Below are 17,715 nucleotides of genomic sequence, written 5' to 3' on the forward strand. Positions count from 1 at the left end.
TCTGCCACCCGGGAGCAGGCCTAAGCCAGCAGGTCCTTATCTCCCAAGGGGTCTCAGACTGCGAGAGGGCACAGGCCGGGCTAAGGGACCCCCTCCCTCCCTCCAGTGCACAAATTTTTGTGCACCGGGCCTCTAGTCTATATTTAAAAGGCTAAGTGACCATCCGACCAGCTGGTTGGTATGAAGCACACTGACCACTAGAGGGCAGACGCTCAATGCAGCAACTTTGTAGAGTGCCCTCTCGCACTCTGGGACCCCTTGGGAGCTGGTTTTGGCCTGATCCCCACAGGCCAGGCCCAGGGACTCCACCTGCTGGAGGGACCCCCTGCTCACTCCACAGACGTCCTTTGAGCCTTGGCGCTGCCAAAGGTGTGGCCAGCCGGGAGGGACTGCTGGAGATTGGCTCCAGGGCGTGTCTGACCCCTCTCGCCCAGTCACACCCGCTGGCCACCTTCTAATTAATTTCCTTTAAATGTGCATGAATTCGCGCACCAGGTCACTAGTTCCTGTATAATTAGAAATGCTTTCAAAATGTAAAGCTAAAGAAGATCTATCTTGAGTCCATCCAATGTTTGTGGGTGTGAACTGATTAGAAACATTATCTTAGGAAATTGTATTTTTGTAAGTGTGAGCTCCTGGCATCTTAGCAAAGGATTAAATCTAAATTTTCTTTGTAAATTCTTTAAAGAGAAGCCATTTACAACATTGTATACCCAAAAGGCAACTGGGAAATACATATTTGGATAGTAAATGTAACATGGTCATAAGTCCACCAGGCAAAGTGCTTAACCATAATCAGGCTCCTTTGTTCGTATTTAAACCCATCTCCAGTCATTCTTTAACTTGAGCCCTCTACTCTGATCAGTCTGATTTCTTCCTGTACACTCTCTGCTGTCCCCAAGCTCATCTCTCCCTACCCTGTTTTGTTCAAGCATATCTCCTTCTGGGGACTTAGCCTTTCCCTCTTTTTATCCTCCTTCTCCTACCCTATGGTGACTTGCCTGTCAACTCTTCACTGAGCTCTCTTCAACCTGCAGTACCTTGATGCACCTTGTGGTGGGTCTGCTGAGTCACATGCTTTTCTCTTTCTACTTTGCCTCTAAGTGCTCTGAGCTAGTCTTGACCCGACTCGTGTTAGTTAGGAAGGAGCTCAGTAAATACTTGGTTAACCTCATGAAGAGTGGGGAGGTTGATTTTATAAGAAGGAGACTCCTCTCTGTAAGAAACAAAAGTGGATTTTTGGAAAAATATTTATATTTTAGAGCATAAACATCAACTAACCTACTGGAAACTTGAGATATAAGGTTGTAAACCTCAAACTTGAGATGAATGTATCATATCAGAAGTCTCTGTCTTTAGATTGGGCTTATTAATAGTGTAACATTTTAAAAAGGTTGATGTGTAATATATTAAAAGAGCATGTTATTATAATAACAGTATATAATAATTATATGCAGCTTGCTGTTGTCACTATGACTAGCACAGACAAAGGGGATCGTGGATGCAGTTATAGAATAGGGTTAGCTAATTAATATAGTAGCTTATAAGGCATAAGAAGTCTTCCTATCATCACATTGATGTATATAATGAAAAGTGTACCAGTTATTTTGTACTGTTAACTTTCGCCTGTGTCTGGATGGCAACTTTACCTCTGACTGTCCCACACCCTGTTATTAGGGCTGAACATGTTGCAGAGCGGCCTGCATAAGCAGCACATGAAGGATCTCTTCGTGGAGCTGTGTCTCACGGTGCCTGTACGGCTGAGCTCTCTCTTGCCGTATTTGCCCATGTTAATGGATCCGTTGGTGTCTGCTCTCAATGGCTCTCAGACATTGGTCAGCCAAGGCCTGAGGACTCTGGAGTTGTGTGTGGACAACCTGCAGCCCGATTTCCTCTATGACCACATTCAGCCAGTACGCGCAGAGCTCATGCAGGTAAGTCTGTTTTCCTAAGTGCCAGCAGAGGGCGCTAGGTGCTCATGTTAGTTCCTACTGAAGATTTTAGGCCATCTGGCTGGCAGTGACAGGCCTCTGTTGAGCTCTCCATGCTCTGTGGTGGACTGTCTGCAGGATGAAGTGGTGAAGTTTTCAACTTATTTTGTGTATCTTCTGGCTATGACAATATGTAAAGAAATACTGTAAGTATTGAGGGACTATTTGTTTTGCAGTACTGCCCTCTTTTTTGGAGGCTTTTACAGGTATCTTGTTCCTTTAGTTGGTGACTTACAAAGGCAGGTGTATGGTCACTGTTGCTTCCAGGAGATCCTTTCTTTATTCACAAAAGATCTTGAGCTACACAGTACAGAGGTGCAGATTACTAAGGGAAAACATAGCTGTCTGCAAACATTTTATATATAGATGTTTTTAACAGTCTTAAAATTTTTTGATTTGTTTTCAGAGAGAGGAAGGGAGAGAGAGAAAGAGCGAGACACTGATCAGTTTCCTTCTACATGTGCCCTGATCAGGGATCAAACCCGAAATTTGGATATGTACCTTGACCAGGAATGAATCCTCAACCTGTTGGTGTACAGGTTGACATTCCAACCAACTGAGCCACACTGGCCAGGCAACATTTTGTATTTTTTGTTCATTAGAGTTCATATGTCAGATATCAGGTTTTTCCTTCATTTTTTGCTGCTGTTATTGATTTGTAATGTGGTTGGTAATTGTTAGAGATTTAGGCTACCTGTTACTTACTCATGTGCCCCATTAGTATAGAGTATTTGACCCCACACTGGGATCAGAATTCTGACAGCTTTATATGAGGGGGACTCAGTAACCCCTAAAGGACAGAAGTCTTTGGGCAGAATAGATTGGAGATGGCAACTTGGAAGAACTGCCCCATGTTTTTTGAGCGCACCATGTGGGAGGAGGAGGCAGGGAGGGGTTCTCCAGCCTTTTGCCATTCTGTGAGGCAGACAGCCCCAGGGAGAGACAGGTCCCTGGCTGCTTTTGGAGGCGCAGTAACCTATCCACTGGGCAGGTGGGATAAGCTGTCTCACTTTAGCTCCATCAACCAGCTAATTCTACATGAGTATTTGGAGATGAGAAGCATAGAAACACTAATTCCCACTACCTGCCCCTCCCGGGGAGTAAAGCAGAGGTCACTTCTGAAAATAAGTGAGGATTTGGTAGGCGAGGTGAGGGGACTTAGACAGCACCTCTCAGCAGTTATTAAGGATAAGCCTCTTTGGACCTACAGGTACATAAGAGAAATTGGAATTTTGCTTTAGAGGAAAGTACCAAGATTTTCTGTTGATTATTGCTAGACACTAATATTGGGCATTGTTTCAGAAGGTGATTTAAGAAGTAGATTTTAATAATGAGCTATGGTAATTTTCAAGATACGATAATTTATCTGGGAAAATGGAAAATTTCCGGCAACAGTTGAGTATGTGTGTACAAGGTACACATTATTTATTCTTCCTAATAATACAGGTCCCAACATGATCCACATTTTCCCCCTTTGCCATCCTTCCTAATGTATAAGATAATTTAAATATATGAGATGATTTATATATCATGTTTTGAAGTTATAAAACCTAATAGAAGTAAAAATCTGAGAACTTACCATTTAACCCCAGGATGAGAACTTACCAGTAAACCACATTTCTCTCTGTGCTCCTCCCAATCCCATTTTGTAAAGATGCCTAAGCTATATATTGCTTAGTTTTCTTGCTTTTCAGCTCTGCAGTATTTACTATGCTACCATTTGTGCTTTAGGAGCATGGAAGAATGTTTATATTTATATATGCATTTTTGTAAAGACATAAACTTTTTCTGGGAGAATACACAAGATCAACAACATTGGCTTCTCCCAAGAAAGGGAATTTGTTAGTTTTGGGGGAAAGAGAAGGAAGAAATTTTGCTGTATAGTCTTTTATAACTTTTGGGTTTTAATTTGTGAGCCATGTGAATGCATTACCTTGGAAGGATTTTAATGAAAACGTGTTGATTTCTAGGCTTTATGGCGTACTTTACGCAATCCTGCTGATAGCATTTCTCATGTAGCCTATCGTGTACTTGGTAAATTTGGTGGCAGTAACAGGAAGATGTTAAAGGAATCCCAGAAGCTGCACTATGTTTTGACTGAAGTTCAAGGCCCCAGTATTACAGTGGAGTTCTCCGATTGTAAAGCATCTCTTCAGCTTCCAATGGAGAAGGTAAATTTGGAAGTCTCTGGGAGCTTCTTAATCCTATATAATAAAAGTCTAATATGGTAAGTGTCCGGTCGTCCAGTCTTCCAGTCAATCAAAGCATAATAAGCTAATGATATGCTAAGGCCGCTCAACCGCTTGCTATGACATTTACTGACCACCAGGGGGCAGACAGTCGACCAGTCACTATGATGTGCACTGACTACCAGGGGCAGACGCTTCGACTGGTAGGTTAGCTTGCTGCTGGGGTCCAGTCGATCGGGACTGAGCAAGAAGGGTGGGGCACGCCCTGGAGCCCTCCTGTGGTCCCTCCTTGGCCCTGATCATGAACCGATGATGTCCCTTGGCCTGGCCTGCACCCTCTTGCAATCTGGGCTGAGGGATGCACGAATTTTGTGCACCAGGCCTCTAGTGATACTATAAGTTTCTTTTTAAGAATTCTTATTTGAAAATATGTGAATAAAACATGTACTCTTTTTTGTGAGGGAATTTATAACTCAAAGAAGAATGAGATTTATTTGGAGACCAGATGAGTGGGTGAGGGAGCTTTCATACCACCAGGAGGCCAGTGGAGGGGTGTTACCCCTGAGGCTTTGGATCCTTGACCAGGTCCATCTTTCCTGAGGGACCAGAAGGTGATGCCCTGCCCACCTGGCCCTGGAACTTAGTGGGTTTTGTTTTTGTTTTTGTTTTAGTGTTTTTATTGATTTCAGAGAGAGGAACGAAGAGAGAGAGAGAGGGATAGAAACATCAATGATGAGAGAGAATAATTGATCAGTGGCTTCGTACTCGCCCCCTACTGGTTATGTGCCCTGACTGGGAATTGAATCTGCCACCTTTTGGTGTATGGGATGATGCTCCCACCAACTGAGCCACACCAGCTAGGGTGAGAGAACCCAGGTTTTGAAGATAGGCTTCCACAGTCCTCCTGCACCTTTATGGAAACTTTATTGTGCTTGTGGAGCTCCTTTCCCAGCAGACAGCATCCTCAGTGCCGTGGCATGCCCAGTGAGCTGAAGGAGTCGATTAGGCAAAGGGAATGACCAGCGAAGCCAACCCCAGTGCCAGTAAATTTCAGTTAAAACAGTCATTTATTTTTTTTCAGTGGGTAATTGGCTCATAGCTTACATTGATTCTTAAAAATAAAATTTCTAAAGTTATCCTCACATGATTTATTACCTATTAATGACCAGATTAGAGGCAGTAGGAGAAACGACAGTTCTGCCGTGCCTCAGAAGACTCAGACACATGGCTGGGGTGATGTGGTGAGAAGCTGTATCACACTGAGCGGCCCTGTGTGCTTTGTCGCCTGGCTGGGTCTGGAGTGCAGGGCTCTGTCCCTGTCGGCTCTTTTTCTGGCTCCTCACACAGAGCCTGGATAAATGTTTAATTTTTGATACAGGTTAGTTCTTTGATACATATGTATATAATTATCATTGAGTTAATATCTTAGCTGTTAAAGGCTTCAAATTATTTTTCTGTGTGATTGTTCCTCCCCTGCCTTTCTGGTCAATTTCATTGAAATGAAAAGGATAAAAATATGAGTGTAGCTATATAGGTGTTCCGAAAAAATAAAAAAGATGTAAACCTTTTTCTCTTTTGAAGAGGAATTTAGTGAAAGCTTAGGAAAGTTGTCTTTTAGTTTTGAACTTAGACACAGGAAAGTCTGTGGTCTGCAGAAAGTTCATTATTCTCTTGAGGACCTTGGTAAGTGTGTAGATGACCCAGTGTCTAGTTTAATCCAGCAAATCTACCACAAGGACTCTTACAGGCTCATTTAATTTCTGGAATCTCCCATTGGCTGTTTAAGCACAAAATTAGTAAACTCCATTTTACATTTTAATTTGAACTGTGTAGTTCCTTATTCATGATACTTTCATTGCCTTCTCTGGAGGTCTTACACAGGGAGTACTTGCTACCCTGTGTAGCCCCACTCTGCTCACTTCAAGAGAAAAAAATACGCATTAAGATTCTTTTTTTTTTTTTAAATATATTTTATTGATTTTTTTACAGAGAGGAAGGGAGAGAGCTAGAGAGTTAGAAACATCGATGAGAGAGAAACATTGATCAGCTGCCTCCTGCACATCTCCTACTGGGGATATGCCCGCAACCCAGGTACATGCCCTTGACCGGAATCGAACATGGGACCTTTCAGTCCGCAGGCTGACGCTCTATCCACTGAGCCAAACCGGTTTCGGCCGCATTAAGATTCTTTTGGGTGTTGCAAATGCTTTCAGTGAAAGACTTTCAAGGACCTGTAATTTGGTACCATCTATAACTTTTGTTTATTTGTTGTCATAGGCCATTGAAACCGCTTTGGACTGCCTGAAAAGTGCCAACACTGAGCCCTACTACCGGAGGCAGGCGTGGGAAGTGATCAAGTGCTTCCTGGTGGCAATGATGAGTCTAGAGGACAATAAACATGCTCTCTACCAGCTCCTTGCACACCCTAAGTATGTTGGTAATTTAATTCTCTGCAATTGAATATACCTTGCTTCAGGAATGAGGGATAGAGAGGACCTTTAAGATATCTTAATGTTATGAGCATGTTCCTTCTAGTTAGGAAAACGACATGTTATTTGCCTAATAATGCTTCCATTGGCTTTTAGAGAAAATGGGAGAACTTGGGTGCTTGAGTATTAGAATTTATCAGTTGTGATCTGCCTTTATGATTGACTCCTCATTAGGTTGGAAGTTTCAAGAACCAAGGGTCATACTCTTTTCTCTTTCTTCTGCCCACCATTATATTCACAGCGCCTATCACGTGATACACACTCAGTGGATCTTTTACTTTTCCAGTCCATAGTGATATTTTCTTTCTCCAGATATTTGTCATGTGATATTTGTATTTTGCTCCTATAATTTAGGTTGTGGTCAGTGGTTGGCATGGGGGTGGGAGAGGGATTGACTTTTTGGGGTGACATGTCTTAAAATTGGATAGTGGTGATGGTTGTACAACTATAGAAATGTAAAACTCATTGAACCATATAATTAAAATAAATGAATTCTATGCTATGTATCTTATTTCTCAAAGCTATTAAGAATCATAATAGAAAAGAACAAACGTCAAATTGAGCTAAATACTTGTGCAAAAAAATTGAGCAAAAAAACCCAACTCGGAGTTTTATGGAATATATTAAATAAAAATCTAAAAATAAAAAAATATACATATTAAAAAAAACAATTAGTTTAATAAAAGTAAATTTGACATGCAAATTTTTTTTTTAATATTTTATTGATTTTTTTACAGAGAGGAAGGGAGAGAGATAGAGAGTTAGAAACATCGATGAGAGAGAAACATCGATCAGCTGCCTCCTGCACATCTCCCACTGGGGAGGTGCCCGCAACCCAGGTACATGCCCCTGACCGGAATCGAACCCGGGGCCCCTCAGTCCGCAAGCCGACGCTCCATCCACTGAGCCAAACCGGTTTTGGCGACATGCAAATTTTTAAAAAAATCATTTAGGTATTTCAAACTTACTTTAAAAAAACACATATATTTAAATAACTTAGTAATGAGAATTTTATTTTCTTTTTTTTTTTTTAAATTGATTTCAGAGAGGAAGGGAGAGGGAGAGAGAGAGAATCATCAATGATGAGAGAATCATGGATCAGCTGTCTCCTGCACAGCCCCTACTGGCGATTGAGCCTGTAACCCAGGCATGTGCCCTTGACTGGAATCAAACCTGGGACCCTTCAGTCCACAGGCCGATGCTCTATCCACTGAGACAAACCGGCAAGGGCTAAAAATATTTTTATTGACAAGGGAATTATTCAAGCACTCTGAAAGTGTTTTTTACTCTTAATGTGGTATACAGGGTAATATTAGAATAAGTTTATTTTATTTAAAAAAAATTTTTTTTTTATATATATTTTATTGATTTTTTTACAGAGAGGAAGGGAGAGAGATAGAGAGTTAGAAACATCGATGAGAGAGAAACATTGATCAGCTGCCTCCTGCACATCTCCTACTGGGGATGTGCCCGCAAACCAGGTACATGCCCTTGACCGGAATCGAACCTGGGACCTTTCAGTCCGCAGGCTGTCGCTCTATCCACTGAGCCAAACCAGTTTCAGCTAGAATAAGTTTAATCAATTTATCAGTTACTGTTTTTATCAATGTTGTTATATCATGTCTTTGTTGTTTTTATATCATTTTTTTAGTTTTATATCATGTCTGTTTTTATATCATGTTGTTTATTAATCAACTTATATATTGTCATATACATTTTACTAATATTCTTTCATCTCTGACACTTCTATTATAGAGAAAGGGTGAATAGCGATATTAAAATATTTCTTTTTATTAATTTCCTTTCAATGTGCATGAATCCGTGCACTAGGCCACTAGTTTAATTATAAAAGGTAAATTCAAACCTAAAATGAAATATTATAAAAAATTGAATCTGCTGCCCTTTTGTTATTTCCCTCTGATCCATTTCCTGTGCTGCTATCAGGTAGAACATATTTGATGAATCAGTGGTTTCAAGTGTTCATACTGAAATTAAAGCAGAGAAATTAATTTACTTGGTCCTATCTGAATGAGGAAGGAGGGTGGTTGAAATAAAAAAAAAAAAAAAAAAGTCAAGGTGAAGCCATCAGCTCATGACTTTGGTCTTATGATGGTGGATTAAATTTTGTCTTCCAGCTTTACAGAAAAGACCATACCTAATGTCATCATATCACATCGCTACAAAGCACAAGATACTCCAGCTCGGAAGACATTTGAGCAGGCTTTGACCGGGGCATTCATGTCTGCAGTCATTAAAGATCTTCGGCCCAGCGCCCTGCCCTTTGTAGCCAGCCTGATCCGCCACTACACAATGGTGGCAGTTGCCCAGCAGTGTGGTATGTGGGGCCAAGGAACTGGTTATTTGACTTCAAAAACTTGGTCAGGACATGGTGGTCTTTCAGAGAAGCTGAGGTTGGCTGATTGAATTTTGGCCTTTATTTTCTAATTTTCCTCTTGGAAAAGATCATTGGTATTTCAGCAATGGGTGCTGCATTGTGAAAATTGTTTCCAAGTGTTAGCTATAAAATGCAAAAGGGGGCTGAATAGTCTTGGCTGTGTAAACAGAGACAGTTTGCAGTTACACTTACTGCTGACCTTCCTCCATGTGTTTTCCATCGTCACCTCTCTGCTCTTCAGCCAGCTCCTCGAAGCTTCCCTTGCAGTGCTCATCTCTGCTCCTGGGATGCTCACCCATCTCTTCTCTCTGCCTGGAATAGCTACTTGCTTCTGCTGCAGGGGTTCTCAGGCTCTGGGTGTGAAGGACAGAGTCTGTCTTCTTGGCTTTATTTTTAAGCCACTACAGACTGGTGGTTTGGTAGAAGACAGTAGGACTGTCAGGGCTGCCCAGTGCTATGTAAGTTTCTGCACACTTATTCCCAACTGGTGTAACTCCTCCCAGACTAGTGCTGGCCAGTGGACGCCCTTGAGGAGCACTGCACTCGGGCATGTCCTCAGAGCCCTCGCCCCGGAGAACGATGATGGGCTTTCTTGAGGCTGTAGAACATGGACTTTCCCCTCGTAACTCGGCCTGGGCAGTTGGTACTGTACAGTTTAGCACTTAGATTGTTTCTCAGTGTTTCTTCTGTGTTAACGTTAACTTTCCAGCAGACCTGTAACTTTTTTGATAATTCCCAACTTGTGGGTCCTAGGCACCTGTGAGGCATTAATAGTTGCTGGCAGATTGTTCTTTGTGTGTATGTTGGGTGTCCTACCTGGGTGCTGTTGCTTTTGTTTTTGGTGAACTGTTGCTTTTGATTGTTATATGTATGTCAGGAATGTACAGAGGGTAATCCATAGTCATTGGCATGCTCTGCCCTTTGGCCTGTTGAATGACTTTTTAAAAAGAAGGTACCCGATTGTGGTTCTCTCTCTCTCTCTTTTTTTTTTTTTAAAGTTGGCCATGAGAATATTTTAGGAGAAATAAGCTATTTTTTAAAATACATTTTTATTGCTTTCAGAGAGGAAAGGAGAGGGAAAGAGAGAGATAGAAAAATCAATGATGAGAGAGAATCGTTGATCAGCTTCCTCCTGCACACCCCTACTGGGGATTGAGCCTGCAACCCAGGCATGTGCCCTTGAATGGAATTGAACCCAGGACCCTTCAGTCCACAGGCCAACACTCTATCCACTGAGCCAAACCAGCAAGTGGTTCTTATTTTAAATTAATACATTTTTGACTTATGATTGAGGAAATCTGAAAGTAATACAATGTTTAATAAAAAACATTCAGAAAAATTACCTTAGTGTAAATCAGACTCTTTAGTTTAAAAATATTGAGTTTAATAGAAGTTGGTCTAAAGTATTAAGTTCCTAACCTCAAAGAAAAGAAAATGAGGTACTTTTGCAGTTTGAGGGACAAGAATGTTGGTATGCGGATACTCTTCTCTCTCATGCGCCCTGTGCTCTCCTCCAGGTCCTTTCTTGCTGCCTTGCTACCAGGTGGGCAGTCAGCCCAGCACAGCCATGTTTCACAGTGAAGAAAACGGGTCGAAAGGAATGGATCCATTGGTTCTCATTGATGCCATAGCTATATGTATGGCATATGAAGAAAAGGAACTTTGCAAGATTGGAGAGGTGGCTCTTGCTGTGATATTTGATGTTGCAAGTATCATCCTGGGCTCAAAGGAGAGGGTAAGGCTGGATCTCCTATTTGTGGGGTTTGTACCTGAGGGTGTCATTCTAGAAACTGGTAGTTTAAGAATTGCAGTAACACGTTAAGGTTTGTGTTTGTTTTTCTCTCCAGGCATGCCAGCTGCCTCTGTTTTCTTACATTGTGGAGCGCTTGTGTGCGTGCTGTTATGAGCAGGCTTGGTATGCAAAGTTGGGGGGTGTGGTGTCCATTAAGTTTCTCATGGAGCGGCTGCCTCTCACTTGGGTTCTGCAGAACCAGCAGACATTCCTCAAAGCACTTCTCTTTGTCATGATGGACTTAACTGGAGAGGTAGGTGATGGTGGCTCCAAACCTATAACCAAGCTGTCTCAAGAAGCTGATTTGATCGCTTCTCGGCCTTTTGGCTAAGATCAAGAAGCTGATTTGCTGGAGAATAGGTAGCAAGAGTCAGTTCTGCAAATTTGCTCTCCTAAAAGCTTAGGTTTTATAACAACACCTTCAATAAAAGGACAGATCAGAACCCCTCTAGGTTTTCTCTGGTTATCAGATACCTATCTGTCTTCATAAGGAGCAGTCAGAAACCAGAGAACTTACCACAGAACATCTGTGACCTGTGAAGGAAGCACCACTCCTCAGTCTTGTCTTGGGGCTCAGTAGTGCACATGGTCCAGCATTTCCACAGACGCTGCATTCTTTATGAACGTATATGCAGGCAGAATATCTGGGCATCGCTAGCTTATCTGTTTGGTAAATACAAAGATCCTGTCTACACCACGTTTTCCTTTCTGAGTGACACAGGAATGACCTATAAGTACCTAATGGAAGTTATGAAGTAGTCTTATTAAAGTAGTTGGCACGAGGGGCGTGACCCCCCTTAGAGACAGTTTTTATGGCAGGCAGGTTGCGCAGGAGACATGGGTGTCCTGGGCAGCATTGTTCCCTTTTTGATCGAAGGAGTCCTTGGCCTGCAGGTTTCCAATGGGGCCGTTGCCATGGCCAAAACCACGCTGGAGCAGCTTCTGATGAGGTGTGCGACACCTTTAAAAGAGGAGGAGAGAGTGGAAGAGATTGTGGCAGCTCAGGAAAAGTCTTTTCACCACGTGACACACGACTTGGTTCGAGAAGTCACCTCTCCAAATTCCACTGTGAGGAAACAGGCTATGCATTCACTGCAAGTTTTGGCCCAGGTCACTGGAAAAAGTGTGACAGTGATAATGGAACCCCATAAAGAGGTGAGATTTCTGTCACCAGGACGAAGGTAACATGATCAAAACTTTTGAGACTTTTTTCTCCCTTTAAATCTGAGAGTTAGAGGATACATAATTTATAATTTTGTGTCCACTTTACAGAATACTATTACATATGCTGTTTTTAACCTCATATATGTGAAAATCAATGTGCTTATATTAATAGTTCTATTGGTAATGGCCAGTGTCAAGAGGATAGAAGGTTGGTTTCCTGGATCAGTATAGCACAATCTGGTAGTTTTGTGTTTTTTAAAAAATATATATTTTATTGATTTTTTTACAGAGAGGAAGGGAGAGGGATAGAGAGTTAGAAACATTGATGAGAGAGAAACATTGATGAGAGAGAAACATCATCCTGCACACTCCCTACTGGGGATGTGCCCACAACCAAGGTACATGCCCTTGACCGGAATCGAAACTGGGACCCTTGAGTCTGCAGGCTGACGCTCTATCCACTGAGCCAAACCGGTCAGGGCTGTGTTTGTTTGTTTTAAGAGAGGTTACTCTGAAGCCTTAGGAATGAAGTATATCAGACACCCATGGCCCAGTTTCAGCACATGAAGCATCTCTCTGTCACTTAATTAAAAGGCATCTGTAATAACCTTTAATCTCTTATGATTTTCAAATTGGTAATTGCTTTAGAATATTGTGATGAGAGCCTTTTTGAGGGGCATGTGTTTAGTTGCAGTTCCTCCTTACCTGTCCTAGGTCCTCCAGGATATGGTCCCACCTAAGAAGCATTTGCTCAGACACCAGCCTGCCAATGCACAGATCGGCCTGATGGAGGGCAACACGTTCTGTACCACATTGCAGCCCAGGCTCTTCACAATGGATCTTAACGTGGTGGAGCATAAGGTGTTCTACACAGAGGTAGGGGGGTGGTGGTACGCGTGGTGTGGATGGTGATGACGTGTCTGGTAAACTGTCTTTGTGCACAAAGACTGGTTAGGCAGCACTCAGAGAAGGCCTGGGAGGTGACCACAGGGAACCAGCAATAGCCTGGCACAGCACTCGGCACACGTATCTTACATTTGGGATTGGGGAGAAGGTGGGCATAGTGATTGCAGATGTTCAACAAAAGGTGGGTGTTTCCTGAGTCTTTTGAACTCTCTTAGCCCTCTACCAAGGAAACTTGCTCTTCAGGGCCTTCAAGTTGTAATCTAGAGCTAAGACTGTACCGTCTACTTTAGTCACTGTCCCATCTGCTGGTGCTCAGAATAAGACGGCACAAGCAAGTGCCAGCTTACTGAGTTTATTAGTCACTTAAACGTGCCAGGCACTGTTGAGACCTTACTTCACATGAATGCCCTCTGTAGTTCTGACCTCCTGAAGATACAGAAACTGAACATGAGCATTTGGTATACACCTAAGGTCATAGCAGAGAAGCTGCAGATCATAGGTGGGAACCATGACTTACTTTGGAGCCTTGTCCTGCCGGGTTCTCGTGCCGCTTAGTGGACTTGACTTGCCCCTTGATTCAAGATAATGGGCAGAGGCAGATGACATCTTACAAGTGTTTGCCACGTAAACTTCCCAGTTTACAGTGTGTAGACAGTAATAAAGAGAAATTAATCTTTAGATACAGTCAGATTATAAGCATTAATTCTTTGTAAAAAAATATATTTTATTGATTTTTTACAGAGAGGAAGAGAGAGGGATAGAGAGTTAGAAACATCGATGAGAGAGAAACATCAATCAGCTGCCTCCTGCACACTCCCCACTGGGTATGTGCCCGCAACCAAAGTACATGCCCTTGACCGGAATCGAACCTGGGACCCTTCAGTCCACAGGCCTACGCTCTATCCACCGAGCCAAACCGGTTAGGGCTAATTCTTTTTTTTTAATGCTTACCTCTGAGGATATTTTTTTCCATTTACTTATAGTGAAAGTAGGAGAGAGAGAAAGAGAAACATGGATGTGAGAGAAACACATGGATTGGTTGCCTCCCACACCTGATCGGGGACGGGGTTGAACCTGCAACCAAGGTACATGCCCTTGACCTGGAATAAAATTCTTTGGAATTTGAGTTCAGTTTGTCAGTTAATTGTGTTGTGGGGTGTGTGGAAGATAGCTGTGCTCTTTTATTTGTAAGGTTATTATGTCATTACAGTAAGAGCAGGCTAAATTACATTGCTTTATCTTTTGCAGCTTTTGAATTTATGTGAGGCTGAAGATTCAGCTTTAACAAAGCTGCCCTGTTACAAAAGTCTTCCATCACTCGTGCCTTTGAGAATTGCAGCACTAAGTAAGTTCATATAAATCTGAAACAAGTTACTGGGGATAAAAGTGAAAGGGGACAGTGGCCTTTTATGTTGTTTAATTTTTTTTTTTTTTTGGCTTCTTGTGTTGTTTTTAAGGTGGGATCAAAAACTATGTGTGTATTTATCAAACTAGATAATGAGATGTCAGTGGATTATATAGATTGTTAGGATTTAAATAATTTCTTATTCTATAGTAAATTGAATTTTACTATTTAATAAACTATTTATAGTTCTCCTATGAACCTAATATTCTGGTTTAACAGAGTTGTCATACCATTCATATATTACCATTTTCATCCAACAGAGTATTTAGTAAGATATACAACATTCTTTATAGACTTTGTAATGATTCAGAAGCATCTGAGAATCCTGCTGATTTTCCTGAATTTTAGCTATCAGTGTTTAGTACAGGAATTGTGTTGAGTTTAAAAAAATATACTAGGTCAGTACTCACCCTTGTGCTTAGAAACAGTCATTTCCTCCCCATTTTGGTAATACCCAATACAGGTTTTTTAAGTTGACTTTGTCTCTTGATCTATTGATATTTATACCCTTAATAAATTATTGTCAGAATCCTTGAATTAGTGGTAGAGAATCTGAGAAACAGAGAATATAATATCCAAGCTTGAGGGTGGGGCTGGGTGGGGTGTTTATGACAAAGTAAGCCAGAGTGAGGGAGGTGCAGAGCAGGGATGTTTGCCAGCTTCTCACTTTTTCTGAGTTGGGATTTTTTCTTTGGGGTGCCCTTAGACATTCCTGTTAGCAATATGGTCCTCTTGCTAGGATGTTCTCTCTCTTTTTGTTGTTGGTAAGCCTTACCTGAGGATATTTTTTCTGTTGATATTTAGAGAGTGTGGAAGGAAGGGAGGGAGGAAGAGAGAGAGAGAGAGAGAGATGTGAGAGAGACACATTGATTAGTTGCCTCGCACACATGCCCCAACCAGGGTGGGAACGAACCGGCAACCCAGGTATGTGCCCTTGACCAGGAATTGAACCTGTGACCCTTTGATGCACTGGCCTGATGCTCTTCCACTGAGCCACACCAGCCAAGGCTAGGCTGTTCTCTCCTAATGAGCATACAATTGAGGTGTGTCTCCTTTCCTCAGAATATTTGTATTTTCAAAGTCTCTCAAATTGGGAGGAGGCTGCCTGATTAGATATGAATAGTGGAGCGAAGCCTGGCTGTGTGTGTGTCTGTCCTTCATCAAGGCCGTGCCCTCTTCATGAATTCAGCAAGCATCTGACCACAGGCCAGCCATGCTCACCCTGTATGAAGATGTCGTGGGGGCAGCAGTGTCATTGGGGACCTTCTTTCTTCCCTCTTCTGCCCTCTCCCTCCTATCTGGACAGTGTAAAATTTGTCATGGCCCTTCTGGCTGTTGATTTCACCCTTAGATAATGTCGGTAGAAGATCATGTGGTCTTTTTGTCTTTCTCAAGATCAGATACTAGGAAAGAGGTTTAGTGACACATAATTTTTGTGGGTAAGAGCCTTTATTTATTTATTTTTAAAGATGTACCTTTTTATTTTTATTGATTTCAGAGAGGAAGGGAGAGGGAGAGAGACAGAAACATCAATGATGAGAGAGAATCATTGATTGGCTGCCTCCTGTATGCCCCCTACTGGGAATCGAGCCCATGACCCAGGTGCATGCATTTGACTGGAATTGAACCCAGGGCCTTTTGGTCCGAGGGCCAGTGCTCTTGTCTACTAAGCCAAACTGGCCAGGGCTGGTAAGAGCCTTTAGATAAGCAATATGTTCATGTATTTTCAGGTTAATAATGAGATTATATTACTTTTTCTCCCTAAAGATGCACTTGCTGCCTGCAATTACCTTCCTCAGTCCAGAGAGAAGATCATTGCTGCACTCTTCAAAGCACTTAATTCCACAAATAGTGAGCTCCAGGAGGCTGGAGAAGCCTGCATGCGAAAGGTGAGGGGTGTGTATGTGTGTGTGTGTGAATTCTGTTTAGGACTTCTGTTTACCTTGTCTGTGTGCCTGGAAATCTGCCCGTTAATATCCACTGGATTGTAATAATGTCTCTACTGGTTCCGTGGTCATACCAAACCTTTAAAAATACTATACAGCAGTGACTAGTCAATAGATACATTTAATGTTTCATTTTTTCAAGGAACACAGAAACTTGCTGGTAGAGTTGCACATAAGTTCTATTCTATTCTAAAGTATAGTCTGTTATCTGTTTTCATTGTAACCTTTCTTTTAAAATAGTTTTTAGAAGGTGCTACCATAGAAGTAGATCAAATCCACACACATATGCGACCTTTGTTGATGATGCTGGGGGATTATCGAAGTTTGACGCTGAATGTTGTGAATCGTCTGACTTCGGTTACCAGGCTCTTCCCAAACTCCTTCAATGATAAATTCTGTGATCAGATGATGGTAAGCTAAATGCATGTAAATATATTCTATAATAAACCTGAAAATTGGAATTATTTTTTTAAGTAAGTAATATTTACATGGTTTAAAATTCAAAGGGTATGGAAGGGTATGCTGTGAAAGTATCCCTCCTGTCCTCCAACTCTCCACCCGCTTCCCAGAGACAACCAGTGTTAACAGTGTCCTTCTGGAGGCTTTTACATTTGTAATAGGATATGTGTATATTCTTTTGTTTCCCACAAAAGGAAGGATGATATAATCACAGTTCTTACTTTTCCTATCTACTACCCCACCATTTCATCAGAACATAAAGTGCTTCTTCATTCTGTTTTGTGATGACAATAATCCTTATGTGGCCATGCCCTCATTTATGTAACCAGGCCCCCACTGATGACCTTCTAGATTAGAGGTGGGGAACCTTTTTTCTACCAGGGGCCATTTGGATATTTATAGCATCATTTGTGGGCCACACAAAATTATCAGCTTAAAAATTAACCTGCTGTATTTGATCAAACATTTAATTAATTCCCCCCTAATGCCTTGCTGGGGCCAGACCAAATGATGTCACAGGCCTTATAGGGCCCATGGTATGGCCTGACGGCCGGATGTTCCCCACACCTGATCTAGATTATTCCCAGTCTTTTGATTTACAGACGATGATACAGTGGAAAACTTGTAAGAACTTTAGAAATCTTTTGGGTTTTTAGAATTATCAAGGAAATAATGATGCAAATAAAATCTGTTTGGCAATGTTTAAATTTGAAGTGTAAGCAGGTGAAGGAGATTCAGCTATTAATTTTCTTAGTATTTGGTTTTGTTTCTGGTAAATAGACACTTATAAATACTGCTAACGTGCATGTATTTTTCATAAATAGCCTTTGGCCATATAGATGTTTAAGATACTAGAGGTGGGTTTTTTTTTAAAATTTGGTTTTGTTTGATATACCTTTCCCTCAGATGTAAACAGGAGTGAGCAGATAGTTAGATTTAGATATAGATATAGTGCGTTACGGAGTATAGATATATGTGT

At 41.7% G+C, this 17,715-nt stretch overlaps 1 protein-coding gene across 1 annotated transcript in view; it reads left to right on the top strand.

The window, feature by feature from the left end:
- TRRAP (transformation/transcription domain associated protein) overlaps nt 1-17,715 on the top strand; it is a 112,617-nt gene that overhangs the window by 30,038 nt on the left and 64,864 nt on the right. Inside the window, exons 20-30 of the mRNA XM_081091181.1 lie at nt 1,678-1,934; nt 3,962-4,162; nt 6,458-6,609; nt 8,805-9,004; nt 10,582-10,799; nt 10,912-11,109; nt 11,751-12,011; nt 12,735-12,896; nt 14,175-14,271; nt 16,099-16,220; nt 16,518-16,688. Coding sequence (XP_080947307.1) covers nt 1,678-1,934; nt 3,962-4,162; nt 6,458-6,609; nt 8,805-9,004; nt 10,582-10,799; nt 10,912-11,109; nt 11,751-12,011; nt 12,735-12,896; nt 14,175-14,271; nt 16,099-16,220; nt 16,518-16,688 — 2,039 coding nt within the window. The remainder of the gene's footprint in view (nt 1-1,677; nt 1,935-3,961; nt 4,163-6,457; nt 6,610-8,804; nt 9,005-10,581; nt 10,800-10,911; nt 11,110-11,750; nt 12,012-12,734; nt 12,897-14,174; nt 14,272-16,098; nt 16,221-16,517; nt 16,689-17,715) is intronic.

This window comes from Myotis nattereri, assembly GCF_964212035.1.
Source record: "Myotis nattereri genome assembly, chromosome: 5".
Lineage (NCBI taxonomy): Eukaryota > Metazoa > Chordata > Mammalia > Chiroptera > Vespertilionidae > Myotis > Myotis nattereri.